Source organism: Cynoglossus semilaevis, chromosome 9 (genome assembly GCF_000523025.1).
Source record: "Cynoglossus semilaevis isolate Cse_v1.0 chromosome 9, Cse_v1.0, whole genome shotgun sequence".
Taxonomy (NCBI): Eukaryota; Metazoa; Chordata; class Actinopteri; order Pleuronectiformes; family Cynoglossidae; genus Cynoglossus; species Cynoglossus semilaevis.
Window position 1 is genome coordinate 6,404,643 of NC_024315.1, and position 13,653 is coordinate 6,418,295.

The 13,653-nt window shown below is 39.8% G+C and overlaps 3 protein-coding genes across 3 annotated transcripts; all 3 read right to left on the minus strand.

Moving 5' to 3' along the window:
- Window positions 1-1,240: 1,240 nt before the first annotated feature.
- Window positions 1,241-5,205, minus strand: LOC103383595 (synaptogyrin-1-like). Its single transcript, XM_008316790.3, has 4 exons — window positions 4,837-5,205; window positions 2,540-2,774; window positions 1,786-1,931; window positions 1,241-1,631 (listed from the first exon to the last, which is right to left on the minus strand). Exons 1-4 carry the CDS (start codon window positions 4,939-4,941, stop codon window positions 1,527-1,529), a joined length of 591 nt encoding a protein of 196 aa, XP_008315012.1. The 5' UTR covers window positions 4,942-5,205; the 3' UTR covers window positions 1,241-1,526.
- A 175-nt stretch (window positions 5,206-5,380) lies between these two features.
- On the minus strand, window positions 5,381-9,772 carry LOC103383615 (protein disulfide-isomerase). Its single transcript, XM_008316818.2, has 11 exons — window positions 9,586-9,772; window positions 9,223-9,423; window positions 8,677-8,801; window positions 8,434-8,571; window positions 8,206-8,313; window positions 7,306-7,431; window positions 7,026-7,223; window positions 6,536-6,656; window positions 5,855-6,036; window positions 5,691-5,780; window positions 5,381-5,575 (listed from the first exon to the last, which is right to left on the minus strand). The coding sequence occupies exons 1-11, from the start codon at window positions 9,770-9,772 to the stop codon at window positions 5,489-5,491; spliced, it is 1,563 nt and encodes a 520-aa protein (XP_008315040.1). The 3' UTR covers window positions 5,381-5,488.
- A 9-nt stretch (window positions 9,773-9,781) lies between these two features.
- Window positions 9,782-13,647, minus strand: LOC103383596 (lipopolysaccharide-induced tumor necrosis factor-alpha factor homolog). Its single transcript, XM_025058369.1, has 4 exons — window positions 13,275-13,647; window positions 12,531-12,614; window positions 12,250-12,448; window positions 9,782-11,721 (listed from the first exon to the last, which is right to left on the minus strand). Exons 1-4 carry the CDS (start codon window positions 13,411-13,413, stop codon window positions 11,616-11,618), a joined length of 528 nt encoding a protein of 175 aa, XP_024914137.1. The 5' UTR covers window positions 13,414-13,647; the 3' UTR covers window positions 9,782-11,615.
- Between the last annotated feature and the right edge of the window lie 6 nt (window positions 13,648-13,653).

Here is a 13,653-nt window from a genome sequence, read left to right on the forward strand (position 1 = left end):
TTAAGGCAAATGAGTGCATTTTTAAATTTTAAATTTCAACTAAATGCCTTACCATCGTGAAAAAATCCATAAAAATAAAAAGTCCCCAAAATGCACTAAAATGCAAGATTATGTCCTAAAACATGCTGCCAGGTGATTATTTTTTTGTTTAAAAGTCCTAAAAGCATTTTATATGAATATTTCAAAAATCACCCCAAACATGCCTTACTATAGCCTTACTATCGTGAAAAAATCCATAAAAATAAAAAGTCCCCGAAATGCACTTTTTTTTGCATAAGTTTTACCATCTGCCCAAAATGATGTGCGAAATTAGGATTTTGCTAAAAAAATACAAAAAAAAAATGTTTTTCTAAAAAAAATTCAAAATGTTCTAATTTGGTGGGAAACATGTAGAAAACATAACATTTTGAAGTTTTGTTTTTCCAAAAATTTTCATGAAAATTTTTAAACTTTTGACCAACATGACATGTGAAAATTGGGATTTTGCCGAAAAATTCCAAAAGATCATTTTTTTTCCAAATTTTTTTTCAAAATGCTCTAATTACAAAATCTAATCTAATTTGGTGGGAAACATGTAGAAAACATAACATTTTGAAGTTTTGTTTTTCCAAAAATTTTCATGAAAATTTTTAAACTTTTGACCAACATGACATGTGAAAATTGGGATTTTGCCGAAAAATTCCAAAAGATCTTTTTTTTCCAAATTTTTTTCAAAATGCTCTAATTTGATGAGAAACATGTACAAAACATAACATTTTGAAGTTTTGTTTTTCAAAAATTTTCATGAAAATGTTTCAACTTTTGACCTTTTTTTTTTGGATGTGAAAATTAGGATTTTGCCGAAAAATTCCCAACAAATTTTTTTACGAAATCTTTTTCAAAATGCTCAAATGTGATGAGAGACATATAGAAAACAAAATTTTGAAGTTTTGTTTTTCAAATTTTTTTGCATAAATTATCACCATCTGCACAACATAATGTGCGAAATTAGGATTTTGCCAAAAAATTCCCAAAAAAAGTCTTTCTAAAATTGTTTTTCAAAATGCTCTAACTTGATGAGAAACGTATAGAAAACATAAAATTTTGAAGTTTTGTTTTTCAAAAATTTTCAAGGAAAATTTTCAACATTTGACCAACATAACATGCGAAATTAGGATTTTGCCGAAAATGCAGAAAACATAAAATTCTGGAAAACTTTTCACAAAAAAGAGTAGAGTTGAGCACAGAACAAAACCTCCATATGCCATGATTAAAAATGATCTGTTTTCATAACAAAGTGAATGTCTGTCTAACAATGAATCAATATTCATTTTTAAGATACTGTACCACTGACTTACCACATAATTGTTAATTTTCCTTTTATTAAAGAAACTCCAGCCTTGCAATACAACTACATATGGGCAGAGCTGCTGAATCATCAGCAAATAGACAATCAAAAACAGCAACACATATGACACTTAGTTTAAGACCAGACCTCAATCTTCCAAAGGTGTGTGAAACACAAGGAGTGTGTGTGTGTGTGTGTGTTAGACAAAAGACACTGTAGGTAGCTTCTTAGGCAGCAGGGCCTGCATGTCTTCAATGAAGGAAATGTTCCTATAAGTATCCAATGTTATCAGACACTGATATGCCTGAAATGTAACAGACACACTGCAAGTCACGCACAAAAACATGACAAAGCCACGATGATGATAAAGATGTAGTACTGTACATACACACACACACACACACACACACACACACACACACACACTGGCCACAGGTAACTGCAGTAAACATACATACCCAGGAGAGGATGGAGAAGAAGCAAAAGGCAATCGCGGCTCTGGCAGCGTCTGAGCCCTGGGCCAATGGTAACTTGTTTGGGGAGGTCGCCTGCCACTGATTGGCCAGAAAACAAAAGCCAACAAACCACAGGAAGCTGGCCAGGCCTGGAGAGGAGATGAAGAGAGGCTTTAACAGCTGAAGACAGTTTGAAGCAATTCATGTTGTTATTAATATATGACATGTTAAAAAAAAAAGGACGTTTCAGTTACTAAATTGATAAACGTAAGAAACCAGTAGCTGACACTTTCAAGGATTTCCAAATACATGAGTTAAAAAAAATAAGGATTTAAACCTCAATTACCAGGGGCACAACTCCTAATGGACACACAATTCACCTGAAAATGTTTCTTTACCTTTTTCAGCAAAAGTTAAAATAATTTCACATTAATTATGTCAATGGTTCTGGAAATAGGGGTTGGGTCTCCCTAGGTGGTTCACACAAAGGTTCACAACATGAAAAAAGTTTGACAGAAAACGTGTTTTAAAAACACGAAACCAAATGACATGAGAACAACTTCAAAAATATTCATTTATTACTTGTTATTTATTACTGTAATTACTTGCTCATCGTAACCGCTCTAAAATAATTAGCTTCTCAACTTTGGGGCAAATAAAGAAATGGAATCAAACTCTTGATTTCTGGTTTCCTCTAACCCAACGGTGCACGACGTTTTCTACTCGGCATAGTTTATATGAACATGAATATTCATACCTGAGAAGACCAGGTCCAGCAGGACAGCGCGTCTTCTGTCCCTGACGTTGCTGATGGACGGGAAGTAAGCATCCAGGATCAGGAAACAGATGCTGCCCAGGAAACAGGCCACACCGATGGTGACGCCGTAGTTACAGGCGTCAGCGTTGTTGTTGAAGATACAGAGCAAACGCTCGCTGCCAATGTTGATGTAGCCTTCATTGATGATGCAGCTGAACACCACGATGGAGAAAACCTGCAGACACACACGCACACAAACATATATACACACACACACACATGGTGTGGATTATCTAACAGGTAAGGGAGAATGAACTCACATCGGTTTGTGAATTCCCATCATTCCTCATTCATCTCTCACATAGAACCGCTACTTAGTGATGTAAATAACATCTGACTTCAACATTCACTGATCGTAGTTAATAATAATTAAATAATTAAATTAACTATTCTGCAAATCAATTTACACATAGCATGAGTTGATTTATTATTATTATCTAACCCATGTGTGAGCTGCCACGGACCTGCTTATTGAATAGAACTTTTCTTCTGACACGTACACGACAACACAGAATTGAAAAACATTGGGCTACGCAGAAAAAAACAGAGAGAAATATCTGACATTATTAATATTTTCTTTTTTTAAAATGTGGACTGTATAAGGTAACTGTACTGTACTGTACTTGCTCAGAGATATAATTTCTTTACTGTTGCTGAAATGTTGCTACAAGCAATACAAAATATCAGGGTTTAAACCTCAATGTGCCAAAACGGTAAAACATCTTGTAGTTTGACAGTTATGTAACTACATTCCCACCTTAGAAATTGTTAAAATGATGTGCCTAATATTTACCAAAAATATTTAATTTAAGATTTAAGGCCAGATTATATAAGCTTTATATAGCTTTATAGGTTAGCTTTATATAGGGGTCTCAGACTCGCGGCCCGCAGTACAATATTTTGTGGCCCGCACCTTAATAAGAAGGTATAATATTAGTGTGGCCCGCGGAGAAAGTGGACCTCCGAAGAGCTAATCACAAAGCTCCCGCGCGCCGTCCCTTGTCGGGGCTAGGCTAAGCTACACTAGCTTCGTGCACTTCACGCTTGCAACAACAGCACGGCGTGTAATGAACAGCCAGACAGCAGTCGCCTTTGCGGTTGCCATCTATCGTACTTCCTACCACGAATGTCATGATCAAACGCAAAAAGAATGGCGGCTGTTACTGGGTTGTTTATCGTGTACGCTGCTGTTACAGATAGAAGTGTGTGACGGAGCACCTGTAGCTGCTCTGGCTCGAGAGCCGGGAGAGCTCTCCCGCTTAAAGGACGCTCCGTCACAAACCGGAAATGACGCCAGGGGCAGCTCGTGAGCGCTGCCTATGACAACGTGAGAGCATTCGCCACAAAACTTGTGTTATGGAAAGCCCAGCTCTCTCAGACAAACCTTTGCCATTTCCCAGCATGCAAGACACTCGTGGATGCAGGCACACCATTCAGTGGTGAGAAATATGTTGATGATATTTTGAAGCTACAGAAGGAATTTGATCACAGATTTGAAGACTTCAAGACGCACAGAGCCACTTTTCAAATTTTTGCGGACCCCTTTACCCTTGATGTGCAAGATGTGCCTTGCTTGATTTAGCACTTAAGAGTAGCATCCATGCTAACGGAAACAACTATTACATTATTTATTATTTGGACATTTCTGATCACTATTCCTCTGGAGGATACACAGATTAACATGATGACAACCTTAAAACATAGAACATTGTCACAGGTTACACAATTTTCCACTCTGAACTCCGTGAACATTCTTTACAAAGTTATGCTAAAATAAAATGTTGGCTTGTTTTTCTTTATTGTACGTGTCTGGAGACAGAGTCTGCTTTGTTGTTGTCCCCTAAACGTTAATTGGCGAATACAATTAGTGCTGTAAAGGGACAGACGCTAAAACAAACTATCTACTTCAAAATTGCAGCATCACTGCAACACAGAAAAAAACAAGGATGTGTTACATGGCAGCAGGTGAATTTAAACCCACAGCCTTTTCACATTAGCGCAATCCAGACACAAAGGAGGCCCAGAGTAAAAGACAAACAAATCAACACCGATAGCTGAAATCCTTAGCACAGCCTAAGTTAGCGTGGTCCTATACATGGTTCCATCAGTGAGGTCTGAGATGGACACAACACCACAGTACGACTGTGTGAATGAGCGGCAGACGACGGGAGGAGAGAGGGGGGGGCAACACAGGCCCCTCCATTGATAAACACCGAGACACTGCAGATGAATCTTACCCACGACATGAGTCTGAGGATGGTGCGTGGATGCGTGAAGAAAGCCACCGGATCGAAGGCGATGTGCCCGGCTTTCCCGGCATTGAAGCCGCCCGCCGTCTCCATACCGCCGGCTTGGTGAAGCCTGACGTCCGCAGAAAAAAAAATCCGAGAGGAGACCGTGAGAGAGAGAGAGAAAGAGAGAGAGAGAGCAGCCCACAACGGTGTCTTTCTCCTCCTCCTCCTCCTTCACCTCCTAATTCAGCCTCCGGTGTGAAGTCACACCGCGTCACCGAGAGCTGGTCACGGGCTGCGGCTGCAAAGTGGACCCTGGTGATCAGTGTTTCAAAATGTCATAAAAATCATCAATCATTCCCGTTATTTGAATATGTGATATGATGTGCAGGGACTCACCATGTATTTATATATTTATGTATAGTTGTAGTTGACATGGTGATCAATAATTCCTTTTTGGTTCTTGACAATACAACCTAATCTCACCATGACCACTGCCTTAAAATATTAAACTGAGTAAAAAAATAATAATTACAAACTATGAAAGTCAGTGATTGTACTTCATTTTATTCAGTGTGATTAACAAAGAATAGTACAATGCACTGAAACAAACTCTCTATCTCTCACACACACACCCAGTACTGTCTTTGTCCTAGTGCTAAAACTCATCTTTGCTTTGTTTATTGGCTCTTTTTGCTTTCTCAGCGTTCAGTGCATCCATGTACTTCTTTCTTTCTTCGTCCTCCTGGAATACACGAGGGAAAGAATTTTATTTTTATCATTAGAAGAAAAAAAAGAAGAAAGCAAACACAATAAAGTTCAAAGCCCACAGCGGTGCAACGGTGAGAAGTATGACTCACCACAACTCTGTATTTTTTGGCTTTCTCCATCTCTTCATCCAAAAATACAAGCAGGTCCTTCAGCTTCCTCTCCCCGGTGTAAAACACCATCTGACAGAACACATGCGTCAGTGACTTTGACAAACAACAACAATAAATCTGTCTGTATTTTTGTCGTTACTTACTCGTTCACTGCACAGAGCAGGAAACAGATACAGTGTCGGGTAGGGGCCCTGCATTGACATGTTGATGTCATTGGCTGAGGCATCGAAACGAGCGATTATCACATCTTCTCGATGCTTCAAGGCCTTGGCCAGGTCCTCCCACAGTGGAAACAGAGCCTGGGACCTCTGGCTGTAGGGCACATCTGAAAACACACAGAGACACAGTCACTGTAATGAAGGTCAATCAACAAACAGAATGGGTTGGACCCTCAAATTAGTACAAATAACTTGATTGGTCCATAGCATTTAGCAAAAGGCTAGAGGATTAAAACTGCAGATATCCTAAGAATGCAGTATGAAAGTGAAATTTGGATTTTGATATTTTTATCCACTATTTTCAAACAAAAAAAATCCATCATTGCAACACTAAACAAAAATATAAAAAAAACATTTATTTAATGAATTAAAATTAAAGATTCCTAGTATGAAACCTGGGCCTGTTTAGTTGGAAACAACACAGATGTACACACAGGAATTGAAGAAAGACAGTTATTTTAAATTGACCTAAACTAGATCAAAATTTAGAATTAGACCAACATGTCCACTGTGTGTCATCATTGGTTCCATTAAAGGAAACCAGAAACCTGGGGTTTAGACCCAAAAAATATTTCGTATTTGGTATTTAGTATTTATCATACTTACAGAACAGGACAAAAACAGTCTTGTTAGGGTTGAAGCCCACTTTCTCCAGGGTCAGTCCCACCAGCTCCTTCACAGGCTTTTCATCCCATCGCTCAGGTATCGGTTCACTCCGCATCTTAGGCTAATGTGCATAAACATATATATGTATTTATATTATAATTTATATTATTACCAAAAACTACCCAGATGATTAAATGAAACCTAGACCTTTTATTGTGGAACTCAAGAAGAGACACGAATATATTAAAATCAGACTTCTTCACAGCGACCACAAGAGGGCAGTGCAAATCTGTGTTTAGCTTTTCTTTTTTTTCTTTTTTTTTTTGATAAATAGTTCAATTCAGAGAAACAGAATAAAGAATGAAGAAAGAGGAAATACCACATGCAACGGAGCCATTTGTTCAACCCACACTCAGAGAACATTCATATTATTGTGAGCATTGTCATCGATCACATTTCATAATCAGGTAAATACTGTAGACAAAGTTACCTTAGCCTTGCCGTCCAGGTAGGATTGACAGAACTGCTTTACAGTCTCCTCATCCGGATAATCTGAGGGCAGCTGAAAGGTCACTTGATCTGTCATGTTGATCATTCGGACGAGGGGGGCTTCAAAATCTTTTACCCTGAAGTACTCCATCAGGCGGCCATTACGAGACTCGTCCACATTGACCAACACGAACAAAATCTGACAAAAAACAGATAAATATGGAGGTGAACTACTGTTTTAATCATATAGTGTTGTTTCATGTGTGTGTGTGTGTTTGTACCTTTAACCTGAAGGCCAGAGCTGCGTTGGTAAAAGCAGAGTAAATCTCCTGAAAGTCTGCGGAGCTTTTTCTGATGAACAGTAGGAGGTGATTCAAAACTGGGGAGGAAAGAATCTGAGAAGCTGTCTGTGAAAGGAAGAGTCAACAGACAGCATAGAAACAGAACACAGTTTAACCCAGTTCTACCAACTCACTGAGAAGTAGCCTATACTTGATGAACAGTTTTTTTTAATTGGATAAATGTGTGTATATATCCATAGGGGGAGCCACTCATTTGCTTTGAGTGGCTGTCAAATTGTGTTTATTTATTTTTATTTGTATTTGCATTAATCACAGGGAAGCTGTCAATTAATCATGATTAACTGAGATGAATCAGCATTCCTAAATATAAGAAAAACATTTCTTCTGAACTGAATATTACTGGAACAGAAAGACAAATAACAGCAGGCAGCGGTTTGAAGTGTTTTCACACAAGATGGGAAGATGTATATAGAAAAATGTTAAGAAATAAATGCAAAAATACAATTCATAAATAAAAAGAAAATTGGAAAAAGTTGGTTGATTTTTTTTTTTTTTTGCCATAGAACGCACAATCGAGACTTCTGCGCTCGGTGAAGTCTGACCTCAGGGTGAAGCCGCTGCAGACAAACGCCAGGAGCTGAGTTGATATTTCCTGCCTGGTGAAATTAAAATTCTTCCCTGCAGTGTGTGTTACTGACAACTGATCTATTTGAATATGATTCATTTCACAAATTAATGATTGGGGTTAACGTGTTATTTTAACAGCCCTAATTAAAACGCAATTGAATAATTAAAATATTTCTGTGTAGAGCACATAGTGTACTTTGTGGATGTGCATTTGTGTGTGTGTGTGTGTGTGTGTGTGTGTGTGTGTGTCACCTTTCCAGTGTATTCGGTGACAGGTTCCATGGAGAAAACAGTGATAAAGACAATCAAATCCTCTTTGGACGTCAGAGGCGTTATTTTATGAACCTGAATGGTTTTAGACTGAAACATGCAAATACACACACACACACACACGCACGCAAACACACGCACACACAAGTACATGTGAATAAAATGAAAAATTACAGAAGTGTGTGTGTGTGTATGTGTGTGTGTGAATACCTTTTTCAGCAGCAGCACCACATCATGTGTCTGTCCATACTTTCTGATGACTTCACTGTTCTGTGTCACAGCAAACTTCATGTCAGGAAGGTCGATGGCTGCGGAGTAGAACACCTGAACGTAGTCATGGTCCAGTTCCTACACACACACACACACACACACACACATTTTACTGTGTATAAAGTCCCATCTTCAGGTAAAAAAAAAACATATAATAAAATATAGAAATAAAGGTTTTCTCACCTTGAAGAATCCAACCACTGTCACTTCCTCTGAGGTCTCTAATTGGCCAAGATCAGTGATGAGGTCAGCAGCAGACCCCGCCCTTCGTTTTAACCAGGTGACGATGGACGCTGAATTCTGGGGAACTAAACACCGTTGACATGTTTCTAAACGTTCACTCACGACAGGTCAGTACAAGAACGTCAGGTTTTTGAGTTGAATTGTTCCGGGTCAGACAATTACTAAAGTATTTTTGTCATTCTGGTAATAAAACTTCCCAAAACATTTCCAGCGACTTTATTTAAAAATTGGAAAGCAGAAAAAAAAAAATATTTTCAGCCAAACAACTTTTAACTTCTAATGACTGCATTTACACTGCCATAAAGGTATTCAACAACACCAGTGGAAGTATCAACCAATCAAAATCAAGCAGTCAAACCACCAGTCTGTGAACTAATAAGAACAACATTAAAGTTTTCTAAAACCACTTGATCAAGTCTCCAATAATCACAGGCCGCCGTGGGAAACCCTTCCTGCTCTGTGACTGTGATACACACCAGTACGTACCTGGGCAAGGTACAGGGTTGTATTTATCTCCGTCCAAGTACAGCCTGATACCGGCTGAACTGGTGGCATTCAACTCTTTGGCCAAGTCCTTTTCCTTTGTCACATCGACCACAGCAAATTTGACCTCTGACCCCTGAAGTTCTGAAGCAGCACCTTCGAAAGCTGCCTTCACACGTAGGCCTTCTTGATACAGAGGTGTATCTGCACACGAAGGAGGACGACAAAGACACAACAGTTCTGATGAAATGTCGCTCTTTTTGTTTGTGGTTATTGGTTCTTACTTAATCACTTGTCGGACGCCAGTTTTGAACCAAATGGTGACGGTTCAAACAGACAGTGTGTGTGTGTGTGTGAGTCACTTACAGAAATGCACCAGGAGCTGCTGGTATTTTCTCAGAGCCGTGTTAAAATCCTCTGTGGTCAGCTGCAAAACTCCATCCTCCTCAGGCAGAGACTGGGTGTCAGCAGCAGCAGCAGCAGGAGCAGCAGGAGCAGCCGCAGCAGCCGCAAACAACACAAAGAGGGAGGAGCCCGGCTGCAGCGCCTTCATGGTGGAACACCTTCAATCTGACAACCTGGACAATGGAATGAGGCTGGCAGACCGTAGGGAGCGGTGAAAGTGTGACATAACTCCACTAATTAAACGGGAGTGGCGCATTTTAGAATGCATTCTAATCAAATGTTGAGACAAACGGAGGTGTGGCGTAGTCTTAGACGGGCAGCGTTCTCAGACTTGTTGTCGTTACTGGGAAATTTAAAAAAAATGATAATTTTTTTTTTCTCTCCCCTCTCTCTCCTCCTCCGTGTGTGCGGCCGAAGCCGTCTCAGCCTTCGTTATCTGCCGCCTCAACCCACTGTTCTGTAGCTGATTAACTTCCGTATCTGTAGTAGTATTTGTAGTATCTACATTTTCTCTTTCAAACCCTGTTACAATCAACAAGGTTAAAACAGAACTTGAAACTCGTAGAGTCTCGCAACAGTAGATCATCTGGGCCTGATGTTCTCTACCATATACAGTATGTGACCCACAATTTTACTTGGGCTGTATGCGTGGCCCAGATGTTCACAGTGGCAGGGACTGAGACCAGAGAGGTGTCATTAAACCTGTGGTAGTTAGTCCATTAACAGAGTTATTGGTCAATAAAAACTTATCAGTATAATATTAGTGCAGTGGCCTGACAGTGAACTTGAACTATGGACCTCCTCTACAGGGTTTGTTTTCACAGCCTGAGGGACATCTGGACGGTGACAGACGACTGTGACAAATCACAGGGAACAACTGCTCAAACTGCAAAGTAATCTACAAAGTAAAGAAGAAGAAAAGAGTAAACACAATCAAAAGATCAGAACATGAGTCTTTGTCTGGACTTATCCAGTGAGAAAAAAAGAACACGTACAGACCTTAGGTCGACACCTGGAGAGAAAACATCTGATTTCAAAACATTTAGTTAGTCAAACACTTCTCTAACCAGACTCTATATACATTCATTTATTCATGACGAAAAAACCTGATTTTAAAATTACAACTTATGAAAAAAAAAAGTTCATTTTAAACCTCGGTCTTACCGCTCAGTCACAGGTTAAACAGGTTAACGAAGCTCAGCTGTCAGCTTTTGTTTTCTTTGACAAACATATCAATCAACCAAACAGGTTTGTCCCATCCAGGCTACATTCTCTGTGGTGAAGGACGACTATTTCACTGCCATATATTTCATGACAACGATGTCTTTCTTTAATAATATACTGGGGGGAGATATCAATAAAATGTAAACCCCTGACCCCTGCTGTTAGTTTTTGGCACTTCACTGAGATGGCAGGGGCAACAGTGGCCCCCAGTATGATGAAAATCATCGCATGAATAGTTTGTCAGTGGACTTCTGTGTAGGATTGAGGGCATTTTACCTAACCTTACAGATACATTTTTTTCTAATAAATGTAGTTCTGTCATATAAACTGCTGTGAAAACGTTTGCACAACTAATCCACAGCTTTCTTTTCTGATCAACTAAGTCAGATGTTGTTCGGGTTCAAACAACGGCACTCCTTTCTTTGTCTTTCACAGCTGTCCACTCCACTCGGTCACCTTTTTCCTCATTCTTTTCCAAAGGTCAAAGGTGAGTTTCAGTTTCTGTGACAACATCGGTCTTCACTTTCAAACCCACACCCCGGCTGGTGTGTCTGTCCTGGGATGAAAGGTTAAGTTCTGGTTTCAAATATTTCAAATATTTAACAAAGTTTTAGCAGCAAACATCTCCAGCTGCTCTCGCCGTGCAGTCCATCACTCCTCTGTCCGTCAGTCCATTAGTACGTCCAATATGTCTCAGTCAAATATGTCACCACAGTTCTGTCTCTTCAAGGCGACGGACCGGAGGAGCCTTCTGAATTCAGTCAGCGTCATCTTTTGAAAACATGCAGGTTGTTCCCACACTCTGGACACGCGTGATAGGCGTCTTGTAATCCACGTATCATCAGGGGGATGAGACAGAAGCCGCAGATGAGCCTACGGTGACGGAACAATAGGACAAAACAAAGGATCATTTCAGATGCGGAATTGTTCATCGCACTTTGTAAAAATTGAAACATGATCGTGGCCTCAAGGTCAAAGTTCCAAATGTCTACTGTGGTGGGGCGGTTATATAGTCGTATCTGTGGTCAGTGTACTACAGTGCAGAGCGCCACACATTTTAGAGCAGCACACCTCCATTAAAATGACTGTATAGATGTCACTACATCATCATTTATTAATAAATGTTTCTGTAATGTATTATTGTTTATTCAAGTTACAAATATTGTTCATTGCTGTATAATAAAAAATGCCTTTTTAAACTCTTGCAGGCCATACTTAATGACTCGGTGAGCCGCATTTGGTCCCCGGGCCTTGAGTTTGACACGTGCTTCAGAATGATGCAACGTTTAATAAAAAACACTCCTTTCAGAACATGAATATTGGTTTAACTTTGATCCAGGACCCCTGAACCTGTGAACACCTCCACCACACGGGGTGCTGCTGTGCGTTTGCGTATCTCACCCCATCAGTGACAGAATGGCGCACATGCACCAGGCACCTTTCCCCGGCAGGTACGTGACTTGTGTGGTGACGACTTTGTGGCAGTACTGGCAGCGCACCAGCCCAGGTTGGTCCGTCAGGTACGACAACATGATGGGAACAGGCACCGGCTGCGTCACTATCACCGCTGGTCGGCTGCCACGGGCCGACGATGTACCTACTGCATGACACAGACAGAACAGAGGGAGGCGTCAGAGAGCAGATTTAATACTTTAACTGCTCAGTCACAGCAGATCAGTTACCTTGTGTGTGTGAATGGATTATGTCTTCATTGTTTCGGGCAGACGGTCGGGACAGGACAGGAAATGGATCTGTCTGAGCTGTAACTGATAATTTAATAAAGGTATAATAGTAAATATTTAAATATAATATGTATGTATGTATACACACATATATTAAATTGTCTATATATACATATATATACAGTATATATAGATATATATACATATATGTGTGTATATGTATGTGTGTGTATATATATATACATATATATATTAAAAGAGAGAGAGAGAGAGAGAGAGGTTATAAACTCAACCAAACTTAATCAGGTCAACAATGATCATGAGACAGATTTTCTTCAAAATTATACCTGTAAAAGACACTAGATGTCATTCAGACACTGACGACTATGGACAAATATAAAGGTGATAAATATGATTCAAATATGTGTAAATATATTTCTTGATGCGATAAAAAAAAAATTAAACACCTTAGAACAGTTTCTCAAACAACATTATCAGCATTACTTTACTTTTTGAGGAGCTGACGACTTCTTTACTTCAACATGGCCGTGATCAGTGTAAATAACTTCCCTTGAAACAGTTCTGGTTGTGTTTCAAATTTATATTAAATATTAAAGCTAATACGTTGTATTTTTATTTATATATCATGTTGGTCAACATGGTTTCCCTGTCCGTACTACGCTGCTTCCAGAAACCTCACCTTAAAACCCACGTAATGGTGAGAGTGAGGAAGTGTCTGTGTACCTGCTTCTCCGTAGGTGGGAGGAGGTGTGGAAGGAGAGCTGATTGTGGCATAGTATGACGGGGGAGGGGGGGAGTTGAATCCTTCTGCAGTCAGGACAGGAGGGTGGAGACTGGCCTCCTCATATGAAGGGGGTTCCATCAGGAGATCATCCAGTCAAACAGGATGCTGCTGAGAGACGGTTGAAAAGTTCAGAAAACCTGTTGGAACACAGGCAAACAACAACGGCGTCTTTAAAGATTTTTATGAACTCAAACCAGTGTCTCAGTCTGTGGGTGTGTGACATCACACGCTACTTACAACAATGAACTGGAAGGTACTGTATATGTAATTAAACGTCTTCAATGCGTCAAAGACCAACTGAAGTTAAAGGCAAAACAT